Below are 14,741 nucleotides of genomic sequence, written 5' to 3'. Positions count from 1 at the left end.
CACACAAACACACCCCAAGCCTCCAGAAATAATGGTTAAATCCGACTGCGCCCACGTTGCCCGGAGGAGCTCCCTGGTGGGGTGATGCCCCCGGGGCCTTTTGTCCCGAGGACGCCCGCGGTGCGCTCACCTCCCCGGGCCCTCGCGCTGCCAGCCAGCAGGCGGGGAGCAAAAACCCCGTAATTTCCATCAGAGGATGCTCTCCGTGGGGACCTCCAGCTGCCAGCCAGGAGAAATAAGCCACCAGAGACAACTTTCCTGCAGCACGGCCTCCTAATGGCTTTCCTCAGCCCTCCCCACGGCCCCCGGTGGATGCACACACGAGGGCAGCTCCTGCTGGAGAAGGGCACCATTGGGGCCGGCCGGCCTCGCTCCTTCCCAGCAACAAGTCCGAGGGGGCTGGAAAACCCCGCACATGGGGGGGAAGCTCCAAATGGAGCGGGCGGGCAGCCTCCCATGCTGAAGCACCAGTGAAAGTTAAAATTAATTAGCTGGCGTGATGACAAAGAAGCCATTGTGCGGCACACGGAGGAGCAATCCAAGTACAAAGGCTGCGTGGAAGTCGCGTTGAAAACTCCTTGATGGCTGCAGGTGAGGACGGACGAGCTGTCAGGACACGCCGTGACACCCAGAAGGGCTCGGGGACGAGCAAGCAAATGGGTTTTTAATGAGGCAAAGAGCCCCAGCTCGCATCTCCTCTCCGAGAGGAGAACAACCAAGGCCTGAAGCACCTGGGCATCATCAGCACAGGACAAAACTGCAATTGTTTTGGTTTTTTAAATGGAGAATTGTCCCCAAGCCTGCTGTGCCCAGAGGTGGAAGAAGTCCCTGCTGCCAGAGCCCTAGGCTGCTCCTTTGGGAAGGAGCTCACAGCCCCAGAGCTGCCGCTCCGCTCCCCTGGGCACGCAGGAGCTGCTGGCAACACGGGCAAAGCACCAGGGGAGCTACAAAACCAGAGCAACGCCGGTGCTGAGCAGCCCAGCAGCACCCTGAGGACTCGCCTCTGTCCTCCAGGGCAGGGCTGAGACATCCACGGGCATCGCTGGGCAGAAGGAAAGCTTGGTGGAGAAGGCTGGGAGCCATTCACACCCTGCCGGGGAGCCAGGAGCCTACAAGGAAGCGCCCTGCCCCTTCCCCCCTGCACACAGCAGCATTTTATAGGCTAAAATACACCAAAAAATCACCACCACTACCAGCAGCAGCCTCCTGATTCTCCCCCAGCTCTTCTGGGGAGCAAACGCCAGCACCGCGCCGCGGCCGGAGGGCTCGAGGCTCTCCGCGGGGCCGCTCTCCTGCGCCGGGGCTGCCGCAGAGCATCCTTCATCCTTGGCTTTGGAAGCTTTCCCTGAACCCACAACAAACAGCAATGAGGTGCGAGCCCAGCCCGGCGAGGTTGGTTGAAAACCGGGGGAGAAACGGACAGGGGAAAAAAAATAAAAAAATAAATAAAAATACTCCTAATAAACCAAACCACCCAGCAGCTGCGAGAGGCGGCCGGGGCCGGGCAGCAAGAGCTCATTTTCACTACAGAAAGCTGCTGCACCCTGGGAGGAGAGACGCTCGAGATCAAATGTTTAAGGGTTTATGCAGAAACATTAAAAAAAAAAAAAAATTAGAAAGAAAATGTTAGCTTAAGACACAGCCAGAGGTCTTCCTTTGGACTTTATCTTGACACCGCAGGCTTGGGCGACAGGGCCTCACGCAGCGCCGGGGGGCTCCGGGAAGCCCCCCAGCCCCAAAAAAAGGGGTGGATGTGGGGAAAATGTGAACCCGCTGTGCCTGGGGGGCTCCTGCCCCTTCCTCCCCCCGTCCTGGGGAGGCTGTGGGTCACTCCCACAGCCTGGGGACAGGGACATTGCCTGGGCTGGGGTACCCCAGGGGCTGGGCACCCACCCTGTGATTTGGAGACCCCCCCCAAAACCGCCCAGCTGTAAGCTTTTAACTCAGCTCCTGGCACCAACCCCTCCAGCAAACAGCCCCGGCACCGCCGCTTGCGGCCACGAGCAGGGGTTTCGAAAGGGAAAATAAAAAAGCAAAAAAAAACAACAAAAAAAAAGCCCCAACCGAGCCGTGGGGAGGTATTTGTTTACTCGCACAGGAGCCGTTTTCTCTCTCCCCCCAGCAGCCCGGGGCTGCTCTGCAGAGGAAGGAGCCGTTTCCTCCTGGCACAGCCCCCCAGCGCCCTTTTGGGGCCCCCACACACCCCAAATGGGGGCGAGGGAGCTGCCTTTGCCCCCGAGGTGGTGCCCGCAGCACCCAGCAGCCCCGTCCCACGAGGGGAAGCCGCCAGCACCGCCCCGGGAGATGCTCGTTGGTGGCTGTGCCAGCCCTTCCCATGGCCTGGAAACACGAAACCCAATTAGCACCGTCTCCTCGGGGCGTGCAGGACGGGCTATTTGGGGATATTTTATTTTTTATCCAGCAGCCAGACTCCCCACGGGCACCCCGTCTCCTGCCGCTGCGCTGCCTCCTCCCCGACAGGGCTGCACCACGTGCACCAAACCAGCCTCGGGCACGGCTTTCGCCATCCTGATGGCACGAGGAGGGCTCACGGCGGGGGTGGGCACCCCAAAAACACCCCAAAAACACCCCCATCCCAGGGGCTTGGCCCCACGGAGGTGCCCACACGATGCTCGGCAGCACCGGAGCAGGGAGACGGCCGGGCTGGAGCAGGGTGCGATGTGCTGAGGGTAGCAGCTCCTGCCCCTGCACAAAAAAAAAGGGTTTGTGCAGCCGGTTGCAGTTTAATTCGTGAGGGCCAGCGGCAGAGCAGGATTGAAGGAGCAGAAAAAGCCCGAGCCCGGGCCCCAGCTCCCAGGAGCGGCGCGGCAGCTGTTTCCAATAGAGCCAGGGGCTGCTTTAAAAGAGAAAAAAAAAAAAAAAATATATGGAACAAAAGGTAGGAGAAAATCCAAGTTTCCAAGGTGAGGAAGGAAATGATCAGGGGAACAGGAAAGCCTCACTCGTACCCAACGCCACCTCCCCGAGGCAGCCCTGGGGGGCTCGGCCCCCTCCCCAGGCACCACGAGGAGCCCCCGCCGCCTTTGTTCCTGCGCGAGGACCCCCGGCAGGAAGCCAGGGGCAGGTTTACGAGCCCAGAGCCACAAATCTGCCGGGGGCTGAGCCCCCCCCTGCCGCGGGGAGGGCGGCGAGGAGCTGGGGGCCGCGGCACGCGGGTCCCCTCGCACGTGGCTGCGGCTGCGGGGCAGACAATGGGAGCGCACGCGGCCTTCCTCCTCCTCCTCCTCCTCCTCACGCTGGGCTTCGTTTCCAGCAGAGCCGGCCCCTCTCGCGGTGCCGGGTGGGTTGAAAGCAAAACAAAAAGAAAGCAGAGGCACAAAAAGGCTGCGCTGCGTCCCCTCGCTACCCAGCGGCTTGCTGGAGGCTGGCGCTGGTGGAGACGCTGCCTAGCCCCGGGGGCACCCACGCCCCTGCCACCCCAAAACGCACCCCGAGCATCTCCAAACCCAGCCGGCCTCCCCCTTGCCAAGCAGAACCCAAAACCCCGCGCCACCTCGGGCAGCTTCCTCTCTTCCCCATCCCGCCCCCACTTTTCGGTGGAAATCCCTGGTGGATTGGAGCCGGAGAAAACTTTGCATCTTCACACCATTTGTTGACACAAAACGCATTCCAGTGCCTTACTTTTACAGAGGCACTCCGAGTGGAGGGGGGGAAACGTCTGTTTCCATTTGAAACTGTCAAAATTAGCATTCAGTAATTAAAAATCACACCCTTTCTCTTAATAACCTAACCAGCATGATACAATCAGGTTGTGCCAACTCTTTAATCTAATTGACTAATTACAGATTTTAATTTAGTCAGTTACTGAACAACTGTTGACAATTTGTTTTCATTAGGGACAGAACAGGATAAATATTTAGGCTCCCCAGTCAAAGACTAAGACATAAGCTCTCTGCTCTGACCTCAAGTTGAGCACACTTGGCTTTTCCAGCGATAGCAGCTCCGGGAAGGCGGCGCTCTGAAACCGCGTGTTCCTGTCGCCCCGCGCCACGCAAAGTGCAAAAAGCGGAGGTTGCCCCGCACCGACCGCTGAGATGGGTCGAAAAAATGAAAATAAAGAAGAATCCAGCTCTGCGCAGAGCCCCGGGACAGGCAGGGTGGGCAGGGGTGCTCGCACGCAGCGGGGCAAACCCGTACCTGTCCCCGGAGAAGGAGGGGAGGCTGAACCCAGCCCGCTGCTGGGAGAGGGAATTTCTCTCTTTTTCCCCCCCTTTTTTTTTTTTTTAAGAAGCGATTTGGAGTTTTGCAGCTGCTCCTGGCAGCCTGCCACTGCGGGAGGAAACTCCTCTCTCCGGTTACCTGTGGGGATCCCGGTCCCTGCAGAGCGGGGCTGGAGAGGGCCCAGCTGTGCCAAGAGGGGCCGGAGCATCGCTGGAGCCCCAAAAAGAGCCATGCCCACCCCACAGCCCTGCACAGCACCAGGTCTGGCCCCAAAGCACCAGCTCTCCCCTGAAATACCTTTAAAATCAGCCTCCACTGCACTGCTCCTGCACGTAAAAAGCCTCAGGTGCTGCTCGGGGCACCAGTTTGGTGCTCCTGGAGCAGGCGGACTCGGGGAGGGGACCCCACACCAACCCCCCCACCTGTATATAGGGCACAACGTGCTGTGACAAAAGGAGGAAGCTTCCCCACAGCACGGGGACAGCGCCAGAGGCAGAGAGGGGCTGGCAAACAGCTCCAACGGGACCAGCCTTTTGTGTGCATCACCTCCCGAGCGCAGCTGGAAGGCTCCTCCAGCCCCGTGAGGCTGGGTTTGGGGCCCTGTCCCCAGAGGACACCCCCAGCAGCATCCTCCCTGGTGGCCATCCCGGCCCTGGGAGGTTTCCCGACTTGGGAAACCTGCTCGCTGAGATCCGAATCCTACAGGAAAAGTTCCAGATGTTGGGGGAAAAAAAATAAATAATAAAAAAGAGGAGGAGGAGCCCTGGCTGTGCCCCAGCCAGGCGCTGCCACCGAGCTCCCCATCACTTCGGGGCCTCCTCCCCAGCTGCAGCCACCCCGCTGCCGTGCCAGAGCATCCCTCCAGACAGGAAAAGTTCTATAGGAAGAGCTGCCTCAGTTTCCTGAGGTTAAAAAATAAAATAAATCAATGCTCTGCTCTAACAAGCACACGGCATGCCTGAAAGCGATCCGAAGCCGCCGCTGCGTAAATCTTTCGGGTGCGGGTTCTCCTGGGGGGGAGCGGGGGGAAGCAGGAGGCCCTGGCACCGCTCTGCTCCTCCTCTCCTCCTCCCAGCCCCGCGCCGGCAGAGCAATCCCACAAAAAGTCTGTAGCAACAGTCAACTAGATTTAAGTTCATTTTCTGTAGCTGGAGGCCAAAATCGACTGAAGTGGTTCTGGTGATCAAGTTTGCTGCAATTCCCCTTTCTGCGTATTAGCTCTTTGACAGAAATTCACTGCGGTATTTAAACTGGCAGTCATCACCGCTAACTCAAATTGTATTGGCTTTCCCCGTGTTGAAAGGCTGCGCTGCAACCAGCCAGCGGCCAATTCCCCGACAACACGGGGGCTGAAATCCCCCGTAAGGCCGGCACCGCGCTGCCCGAGGGTGGGGAGGCAGAGCTGGGCTGGACGCCCCCCGAGCACCTCCCTCAGCAGCTCCAGGGGCTCGAGGGTGGGAGCAGAAAGCTGCCCACTTGGGGAAGGATGGGATAAATGTGATAAAGGTAACCCTAAATCAAATTGCTGCGGGTCAAGGACAGCCCGTAAAGCAGCCCTTAAAGTTGGGTGGGGAGCAGTAGGGACCTGGAGCGTTTTAACTTCTCCGATACAAGTGGAAGATGCTGACTGGTGGGACCCTACCAACGCACCTCAATAACTGGGGACAAAATCACCACGGTGTCCCTTCTGCCTGCACAGACCTGATCCCAAAACAACTCTCCCAGTAGCCACCGTCCCTACGCAGCATCCCAACAGCTTGACGGCCCGCCTGGGGAGGAAAAAGGGAAAGGGAAACTCCTCGGCCACAGCAAGAGCCTACAGCAGCCAACGAGCGGCCCCAAAGGAGAGGGCGAGCCTTGGTTTGCCTGTTGGTTTTTCCTCCCCGAAAGAATTAAATATTAAAAACCGGAGGGGGAGATTGGAAATCTGTCCTGCTGCTCCCAACAGTTCTCCTACAGTGGGAAACGAGCTGGAAATTACACAGCAGGCAGATCCCACGGTTACACTCCGCTAATGAAGCGCTGCTCCCACAGCCCGTAGCTCTCCAAACCGGGGCTCCCCGCACCCCCAGCTCCCCCAGGGCTCGTTTTTTGGGGAGCCGGAGCCTCGGGGCACCCCCTCTGCCTCATGCCCACGGGGACAGAGCCACCACATCACTTTTTGGGTAGCAAAAGCCACGCTCCACGCGCACAGGGGCGACCGCAGCACAGCCAGCGCTGGGCTTGGCCACGTTTCAACAGCACCTCCTCCGAATCTGGGGCAAGGCCTAGATCGGGATATTTTTAACCGCAACCAAGAGATGAAATTACTCACCGGTCCACCCAGCCCGGGGCTCGCAGGAGGCGTGGGGAGGCTGCTGGGGCGCTCCCCAACCCCGCACGGGATGCGCCCGGGTGCGGGGCTCAGCCCCGTGGTCCCAGTAGCCGGCACCCAAAAAACAAGGAGCTATTCACACGCGTTTATCAGCCGGTTCCTCTCCTCAGTCAATATTTAAGTTTTAGCCCGGCAGGTCCCTGCCCTGCAAAGTACACTCGGAAAGCGCCGCGAGCATCCCCAGCCAAACACAAGCACCCGTTTTAGGGCCAAAACGGGCCCACCAGGACAAAAACCGGTGCAGGGAAGCCAACGGAGGGCTGAAAATCTCCTTCCCAGTCTTCGCAGCGAAACCCAAGAGGCAGAGCACTTGGGGCTGTTGCAAACCTGCCTTACAGCGAGAATTAAAAGCAACCAGGATTGTGTCTCTGCCCTGTAAGCTCACAGCATCGTGCATTAAGGAAGTTTACGCGCATCACCTAATGCGCTCGTGCCCATTGTTGGAATTATTACCGAGCTGAAAAAGATTAATTTCTCTAAACACGCTAAATCCTCAGATATTATTAGAAGGCTGATGCGAACGTAGCATTACCGTGCCTCAGCTGCTGATGGCATCTTTACCTGGGGATCTCCTTACCTGAGGGTCTGTGTTTGCCTCCCCGCCCAACCAGGCCCCAAAGCAGCAGGATTTGGCCCCAAAAACGCGAGGGGCAGGCGGCAGGCAGCGCTCAGCAGAGGACTGAGCAGCCCTGATGGATTTGCTGACAAACCCCGGGCTGTCAGCTCGCTCTCACCCTCGGTTCAGGAGTTCAGAGCTTTAACCTGACCCAGTAAATACAAACCAGCTACGCAGGAAGCGGCGGGGCGCAGCCAGGGGCTGGGCGGTGGGGGATGGCCATGGGACGGACAGACGGACGGACAAACGCCCAGCACAGACCAGGAGCAGCTCCCCCGGGGGACAACCAAGCCACCCGGCCCCACGTGGGCTCGGCTACGCCACCACATCCTGGGCGCCTCGAGGGGAAGGGACAGGCTGCAGGGCTCTGCTCCCAGCCAACCTCGCGCATCTCCCAGCAGCTCAACCCAGGCATGTCGAGGCAACGAGAGAGCGGGGAAGGGAGGAAAAATGGTTTCCATACCATAGGCTCCCAGGAGCAGACAAAAACAGCTCCTGCTACACCATTTCAACTCGCTTGACTCCAGTCCAAGCCCACAGCCAGGTGACTAATCCTTTGATTCAAATTCCTCCCCGCTGCAGATCAGCGCTGCAGATCTGGGTGACTTCAGCAGGACGGGAGCGGGCAGCCCACCCCGCTCCCACCACAGCCAGCACCAACAAGCTCCATGCCCACGGGACGAGGACGCTTTTGGTAGCGCAACACCTTGGCCCCGAGCATCCCAAGCGAGGAGGAGCATCTGCTGGCTTCCAGCAAGCCCTCTGCAGAGGACAAGCCACAGTCTGCTGCCACCAGGCACCCGAGGAGCTGCACACCTAGGGCAGTGGTGGAACAGCGGCTCCAGAGCCACCAGGCTGGTGAGCAGCGAGCTGGGGCACCTCTAGGTTTGCTCCACACCAAGCGGACTCGTGGCAAAGCAGGTCCAGCAGCAGCACCACAGCTGGGGCTCCTCCAAGCATCCTGCTCCACGTTTTGCACAAGGACCAGAAGCCCGCAGCACCAACAGGCAAAAAAAAACCCAAAAACAACCCAGCACCGACCGCAGAGGGAAGAGGGCAGGTCTGCACCACCGCCAGCAGCTCGCGCCTACCTCCACGCTGCCTCCTCCTGAGGGAGGATCCCCAGCCAGCCAAGGCAGCCCCGAGCCTTGCCAAAGCCGGCGAGGTTTTGGGAGGCTGAAAACGGGGGGATGGCATTTGGGGGAATCCCCCCCCTCCCTCCCCGCCTCCCAGCTGCGACCCAGCGCCTGCCCACACGCCACGACACCCATCGCCATCGATCAGCCACGGCAAACGCTTTGTTGTCCACTGCCATGCAAAAAAAAACCTGCTCCCTTCTGCCAGGAGCCCGAATGCCTCTAAGTGCTTAAGATAAGTATCGGGGCTCATTTACATAATTGCAACATTATGAAATGCTGCTCAGTCAAACCAGGAGGCTGTTGGTTAAAAACACGCTTTTGCCAGTTGGTTACGTTCGCTCTCGGCGCGCCGAAGGAGCCCGAGCTCCCCAACTCTGTAATTACCGCGAGGATTAGAAACTTGTTACTCACATAGTCATGAAAGGCTTTGGCTTCACTTGAATGTTCGCAAGTGTCTCGCCTTTCGGGAGCCGCACAGTAAAGGTCCCAAAACACGCTGCACGGCACAAAAAGCTCCGGTTACCGCCGACGCCTCCGCCAACTGCCCGGCGCGCTCGCTGAGCATCCCCCAGCCCGGCGGGGGGACTCAGCACCCCGAAAACAACCCCTGGTGGTTTTGGGGGTGCACCGAACCTTGTGGGACCCCGCGTGGGTAAGGCAGCGGGTGGGAACCAGCCGCAGAGGCGCTCCCCCAGCCCCCTTAACCATGCTCCCCACCCCCCAGGGGCTGCCACCCCCTTGCTCCCCAGGAGCCAACCCCCCCCTATAAACCACAGGGACCCCGTGGGGGCCGGGGGGGTGCACTTACCACCACCAGGAGTGCAGGAAGCCGGGGGGCTCGCCCAGCGTGATGTTCTTCTCCCACCGGATCTGCAGGAGGGGGGGGGGGAGCGAGAGGCCGAGGGTTGAGAAAAGGGGAAAAAAAAAAGGGACCCGGGGAGGGGGTCGTAGGCAGGGATACCCACACAGGGCTCCCCCCCCACACACACCCCCGGGGCCGCCGCCCGCACAAGATGGAGGCCGGGCGGCGGAGCACAAAGGGCGGCGGGGGGGCTCACCTCGGACAGGAAGGTCTGCGCCGACTTCTGGGCGCCGACGTGCAGCAGGTACTCGTAGACGTACAGGGCCAGCCTGCAAGAGCCCAGCAGCGGCAGCGTGGGCAGGGGGCGGGCAGCACCGGCACCACCCCCCCCCCCCCCAGCACCGCCACCTCCTCCAGCAGCCGCCGCCCCGCACAAAGCCGCGGCCGGAGCCGGGCAGCGCCCCCTGCACCCCCCCCCCCTCCCTTAATTCCTTCCCCATCCTCCTCCTCCTCCTCCCCCCGCACCCCGCTTACTTCTCCCGCGCCTGCCCGTCCGAGGGCACGGCCGAGCCCTTCCCCTTGGCGAACATGTTGGGCGCGGAGCTGCGGGGGCCGCCGCCGCCCTCCTCGCCTTCCTCCTCCTCCTCCTCCTCCTCCTCCTCCTCCTCTCCCTCCTCCTCCTCCTCCTCTTCTCCTCCTGCTCCTGCCGCCGGTCCCCTCGCTGTGCCCGCTCCTCCGCTGGCCGCCCCCGGGGCTGTCAGAGCGCCGGCCCCCGCCGCGCCCCCATGGCCCCGCCGCTGCCTCCCCGCTCCGCTCCGCTCCGCCGCCGCGCAGCCGAACGTGGCCGCACCGTGCGCCGCCCACCCGCCGACTGACAGGCGGCTCGGCCAATCGCCGGCAGGAAGGGGCGGGGCGAGCGGTGGCCACGCCCACTCAGAGCGTGGCCACGCCCCCAAGCTCGCGCCCACCCCCCCCGCCCGCGCGCGGCCTCCCGCGGAGGGAGGGAGGAGGGGGGGGGGGAGCGCGGCGCCGCGCTGGGTCCTAGCGCCGCCCCGCTGCCCCCTTTACCGCGGCCGGCTGGGCTCGGCGGGGAGCTGGCCCTTTAAGGCGCGGCGCCGCCGCGCATCCCGCGCGCTGATTGGTCGGCGCCCAAAGGGGGGGGGGGGGATAGAGGGAGGGGGGCCTTGAAACCGCCCGCCGGGCGCTGAGGGGAGGGAGAAGGAGGGGGGGGGGGCGGCCGCTGCCTCAGGGCCGCGGCTGCTCGGCTGGGAGCCCCCCGGGGGTGGGGGGGGGGGGGGGCTGCGGGGGGAGCCCCGGTGCCGGTAACGGCGCCGCCCGCCCGCTGGGGCCGGCCCGCGGCTGAGGGGGAGCCTTTGGGGGAGCCGTGAGGGGCGGTGAGGGGCCGGGCGGGTCCTCGCCCCGCTGCGAAACTTTGCCGGGTTTCGGCCGTTTGGTGACGGGGCGAGGCTGGCGCGGGCGGGCCCCGCTGGTTGCGTGTGGTAAAAAATAGAAAAAACACAATAAAGATGGAGTAAAAATGGAGTAAAACGGAATAAAAATGGAATAAAATGGAATAAAATGGAGTGCGTGTGGTGTTGGGGGGGTGTTAAACGCCGCCTGAGGGGCTGTGGGGGGGGGTCTGGGCACTGTGGGGCTGCGACCCCATAACCACAGCTCCTGTCACAGCCGTGTCCCCGTCACAGTTAAATTCATGTTTAACAAGCACCAATTATTCAAACCGAATTTAACAAACCCCGGTTGTTCAAATCCAGCCTGGTCCTGCAGGGGCTGAGGCGCTGAGGAGGCGCGAGCAGGGTTCAGGCAGCCCCGCGAGCCTCCTGTGGGGCTGGCCGGGTTTTGGGATCGGGGAGCCGCCGGGCGTAGGAGGAACTCCTCCAGCACCACGGCGCCCGTGGGAATCCCCACGGCCATGGGGACCTGCCCGAGCAGGGCCCAACTCGCTCGGGTGCCGAGAGAAAAGCTCGGTGTGCGCTGCGGTAGGTCCCGAGCTGTCGGGGTTTGGGGTTGTCTGAGAGCCGGGCTGCAAGGAGCGAGCACAACCTGGCTCCATGGGTGCTCTGTGGAGAGGCTGCCTGGAGCTTGGCCGGGTGGCAGCGGGCTCCAGAAGGTGTCAGGGGCTGTAGGGCACAGAAAAACCCCGGGTTTTGTGTCCTCCCGCTGCTCCTGTGGCGTTCTGGCGGGGTTGGAAATAACGAGGGGCCTGCTGGGGGGCTGTGAGCCAAGTGTGACCCCCCAGGGTAATGATGGTAAACACGAAATATTTACTAAACATCGCCGCTAAATGCAACAACCTCCATCAGCCGTGGCTGCTCCACATCCAGTCCCGTTCACCCGATTTATTCCCCTTGAACCCATCTCGGCTGTTGCTAGGGGAGATGGAGAAGCGCGGCTGATCGGAAGCCTCCCCACGAGTGGCACCAAGAGAAAATCCTAAATATCGCCTCCCCGGCGCGGGGAAACGCAGAGCACGACGCCGGGATGAGGGTGGGGACCCCGGTCCCGTGTGAATTCGTCTGCCACAACCCCATGGTGAGGGGATCAGGGCAAATGACAAGCTGGCGCTTTGGACCGGCCTCACCGAGGATCAGAAGGGAGACGAATTTCACATCTTCGCCACCGCAGAGCACAATTAAGCGGCTCTGCGAAGTTTTAACGCAAGTTATGACAGGAAAATTCAAAAATAAAGAAATCCCAACACCCGCAGCCGGCTGCTCTGTCTAGCCGGGTCACGGGAGGCGGCACCGAGCACTCCCAAGGCTCTGAGGGCAGCCTGTGGACCGAATTCCTCACCCCGTGCCTCTCTCCGTTGGGATTTTTCCTTGGATGGCCGTGATGAAGGCATCAGAAATGGCTAAAACCCCAAACCAAGAGCCCAATGATGCCTTTAACCACCCGTCTGCCGGCTCACAGCCCGGGGTGCCTCCCTCCCCACATCACCCAGCGAAACGGCCCCGAAGGCAGGAGAAAACGCTGCCGGCTGCCCCGGGGGGACAAAGGCACCCCAAGGGGAAGGCAGCGACCACGCCGGGAGCTGCTGGAGGCCGGGCCAGGGCTGCTGTGGGATCCCCGTGGGCAGGGATGAGCAGCAGGACGGGCAGGTTCGGGAGGGAGTCGCTGTGGGAAGCGCGGCCTCGCCGCCGCCGTGCGATTTAATCGTCTTTTGGGGATCCCTGCCCGCCCGGCGGCCCTGCAGTCGTGGCCGGGAGTGGGGTGGGGAGGCTGGGGGATGCAGGGCGAGGTGTCTCGTCCTCGTCGTCCCCTCCCCAGGGACGCCGCTGGAGTCGCAGCTCCTTCCTCGAGGCCCTGAATCATCCCCGCTGCCATCTGCTGCGCCCTCGCTCTTCCCCGCAGATGTCCCTTCTTCCTTCCCCAGAAGATGAGAAGCGGGGACGAGGTGCCAAAACGCGGCTCCGAGCAGCATCTTAATACAAGGCGGGATTAATTTCTTCTGACTGCTGTTCGATGGCTCTGATTAAGCCGAGCAGCATTTAATTAGCTTGTTTGGACTGCCTCGAAACCCGTGCCAAAGGTGGGGGAGCATCCGCGTGCGGGTCCCCTGGTGTCCAGGAGCTGCTGGGGCTGCCTTCACCTTCACCTTCCCCTTCCCCTGGCGCAGACCCCACTGCCTGGGGGCTCTTTTGGGGGCTCTTTTGGGGTCCCCCCGCCACCCACTTCACCCCTGTGAGCCTCGCAGGTGAGCCGGGTGCCTTTTGCTGGTCTTAGTGCTGGTGGCACGCGTGGAGCAGGCACTTGGGGAAGGCGAGGAGCGGGATGGGTGCGATGGACACGCAGCCAGGTGGGCAGCCCTGCCACAGGGACGCTTCTGGCTTCCAGGGCTGCTCCTCGTCCTGGCAACCCGGAGCCTCTCGGCATAAACCAAACTCGTCCTGCCACTGAGTCCTTGAATGTAAAGCAACCCTGCTCTCTCGCTGATTTACTACGAGCTGCTGGCTCCTCTCCTCTCCCTCCTCCCGTCTCCTTTAACCCATTTCATTATCTATGCTAGCTTAGGCTTGTCTACGTGGGAACGTCACGGCGAAGGTATTGCAAAATAGCTGGGCTGTGAATGGGAAGCGCAGCAGCGCTCCCCCAGCAGCTCCTGCCCGGCGCCTTCGGTCCTGGACCCGCGATACCTGCGCTCGGCTCGCCCCACACAGCGGCCCTACAGAGGGCAGAGCAGTGGGGTGGGACACGGCACACGGGAGCTGCTGTCCTTGGAGCCGTGCTGGGCTTCCCCTGGTGCTCCTGGAGCTGGCACTGCTGGGGCTTAGCAGACGAGACGAACACGCGTGGAAGGCCTGCATCTCCCCCCGAGGGACGTTTTGCAATTAAACACCCCCTCCCTGCTCAAACCAGCGCTCGGGCGAGTAGCTCCAGCCCAGAGCCGGAGCCCCAGAAGTGTGGGTTTTTAGCTATTCCCGGCACCTTTCATTTCCCCAGCCCTGCTCCTCGCTCCCCGCGGCCGCCGCTCCGGGCCGTATCGCTCCCACCTCTCCCACCAGCTGAGTCCCTTATCAGCTGCCCCTTCCATATGTCCCCGCCTGATAGGAGCTGCCCGCGGCGCTCATTTTGGGGCCAGGAGCGTCCCTTCAGCGTTGCTGGGCGTATTTTTATTTCAGCACCTTCGTTTTTAGGCAAACAGCCGCTGGTTTTTGGGTGCAGCGAGCCAGGGGCTGTGTCCCCGAGGTGACAACTCCGCCGCGTAGGGAGCGGGGTTTTGGGCACCGAAACTCACCCCTGCAGCTCCTCAGAGGGCTGTTGGGGCTGTGAGCGGGGTGCTGCGTGTGTCGGGCACCTCTCCAGCCTCCTGCTGCTTCCTCCCACTCGTTTTTGGTGCTCGCAGCCTCTGCCTTCACCGAAACGAGGAGCCGTGGCACGGGAGCCGCTCGGAGCACCTCAACCCTCCAGCAGCATCGGCACGGCCAAACCTCAAAGCTGGGCTCCTGGAGGGGCTCTGAGCACGCATTAAACTCCTTGAGAGCGCAAAGGGTGCCCCCAAGAATCCCGACCCTCTGGTTTCTGAGCGAAATAATAGCCGAAACAGGAGAGTCCGTAAAGGAAATCAGAAAAGACAACTACTTTTATATGTGCGCTTAAGTATTTAGGTCAGTATTTTTAGAATAAATAGCCGTGGGTTGGTTGGTTCCTATCTTTTCACTTTCATTTTTCACACTTCAGCTTCATTCTCCCCAAGCTGGTTAACTGAAGAAGCAATTGGGTTTCTGCAAGCCCTCGCACCTACCAGCACGCCGACCTCGCCTGCTTTCTCCACCGGCCCCTTATCCCCTTCTTATGGGCTCGGCTCGGCCCCATTTGCACCATTTGGGGTTCTCCCACCCCAAAATTGGGGACACGGGGGAAAAGGGCACCACAGGGCACATCCCCGCTGCCCCCCGGGGCTGGTGCTGGGCTCCCCGTGCGCGTTATCCTCGCTCCTCCCCGGCTCAACGGCCGCTTCACCTCCGGGGGTTATTCCCCGATAAACCCCATCCATTTGGGGGACAGCCATTTTATCACTCCTGGTGCAGAAATCCTCCTCCTCCTCCTCCTCCTCCTCCTCCTCCTCCTCCGCGGTGCCTCCATGGATGATTTATCTCGCCACGCGGC

General features: G+C 61.5%; 1 protein-coding gene across 5 annotated transcripts in view; it reads right to left on the bottom strand.

The window, feature by feature from the left end:
• SSBP3 (single stranded DNA binding protein 3) overlaps nucleotides 1-9,992 on the bottom strand; it is a 47,028-nt gene extending 37,036 nt beyond the window's left edge. For 2 of the 5 annotated variants that reach the window (XM_068689740.1, XM_068689741.1), the window contains exons 1-4: nucleotides 9,648-9,992; nucleotides 9,370-9,442; nucleotides 9,120-9,181; nucleotides 8,723-8,807 (exon numbers count right to left, since the gene is read on the bottom strand). In XM_068689740.1, coding sequence (XP_068545841.1) covers nucleotides 8,723-8,807; nucleotides 9,120-9,181; nucleotides 9,370-9,442; nucleotides 9,648-9,703 — 276 coding nt within the window. In that variant the 5' untranslated portion in view covers nucleotides 9,704-9,992. The remainder of the gene's footprint in view (nucleotides 1-8,722; nucleotides 8,808-9,119; nucleotides 9,182-9,369; nucleotides 9,443-9,647) is intronic. The other 3 variants (XM_068689737.1, XM_068689739.1, XM_068689738.1) reach the window with 2 other exon arrangements.
• Nucleotides 9,993-14,741: the final 4,749 nt, after the last annotated feature.

The sequence above is a fragment of the Anas acuta genome, chromosome 8 (assembly GCF_963932015.1).
Source record: "Anas acuta chromosome 8, bAnaAcu1.1, whole genome shotgun sequence".
Lineage (NCBI taxonomy): Eukaryota > Metazoa > Chordata > Aves > Anseriformes > Anatidae > Anas > Anas acuta.
Note: the sequence above shows the minus strand (reverse complement) of the source record. Positions and strands in the feature narration are given on the sequence as shown.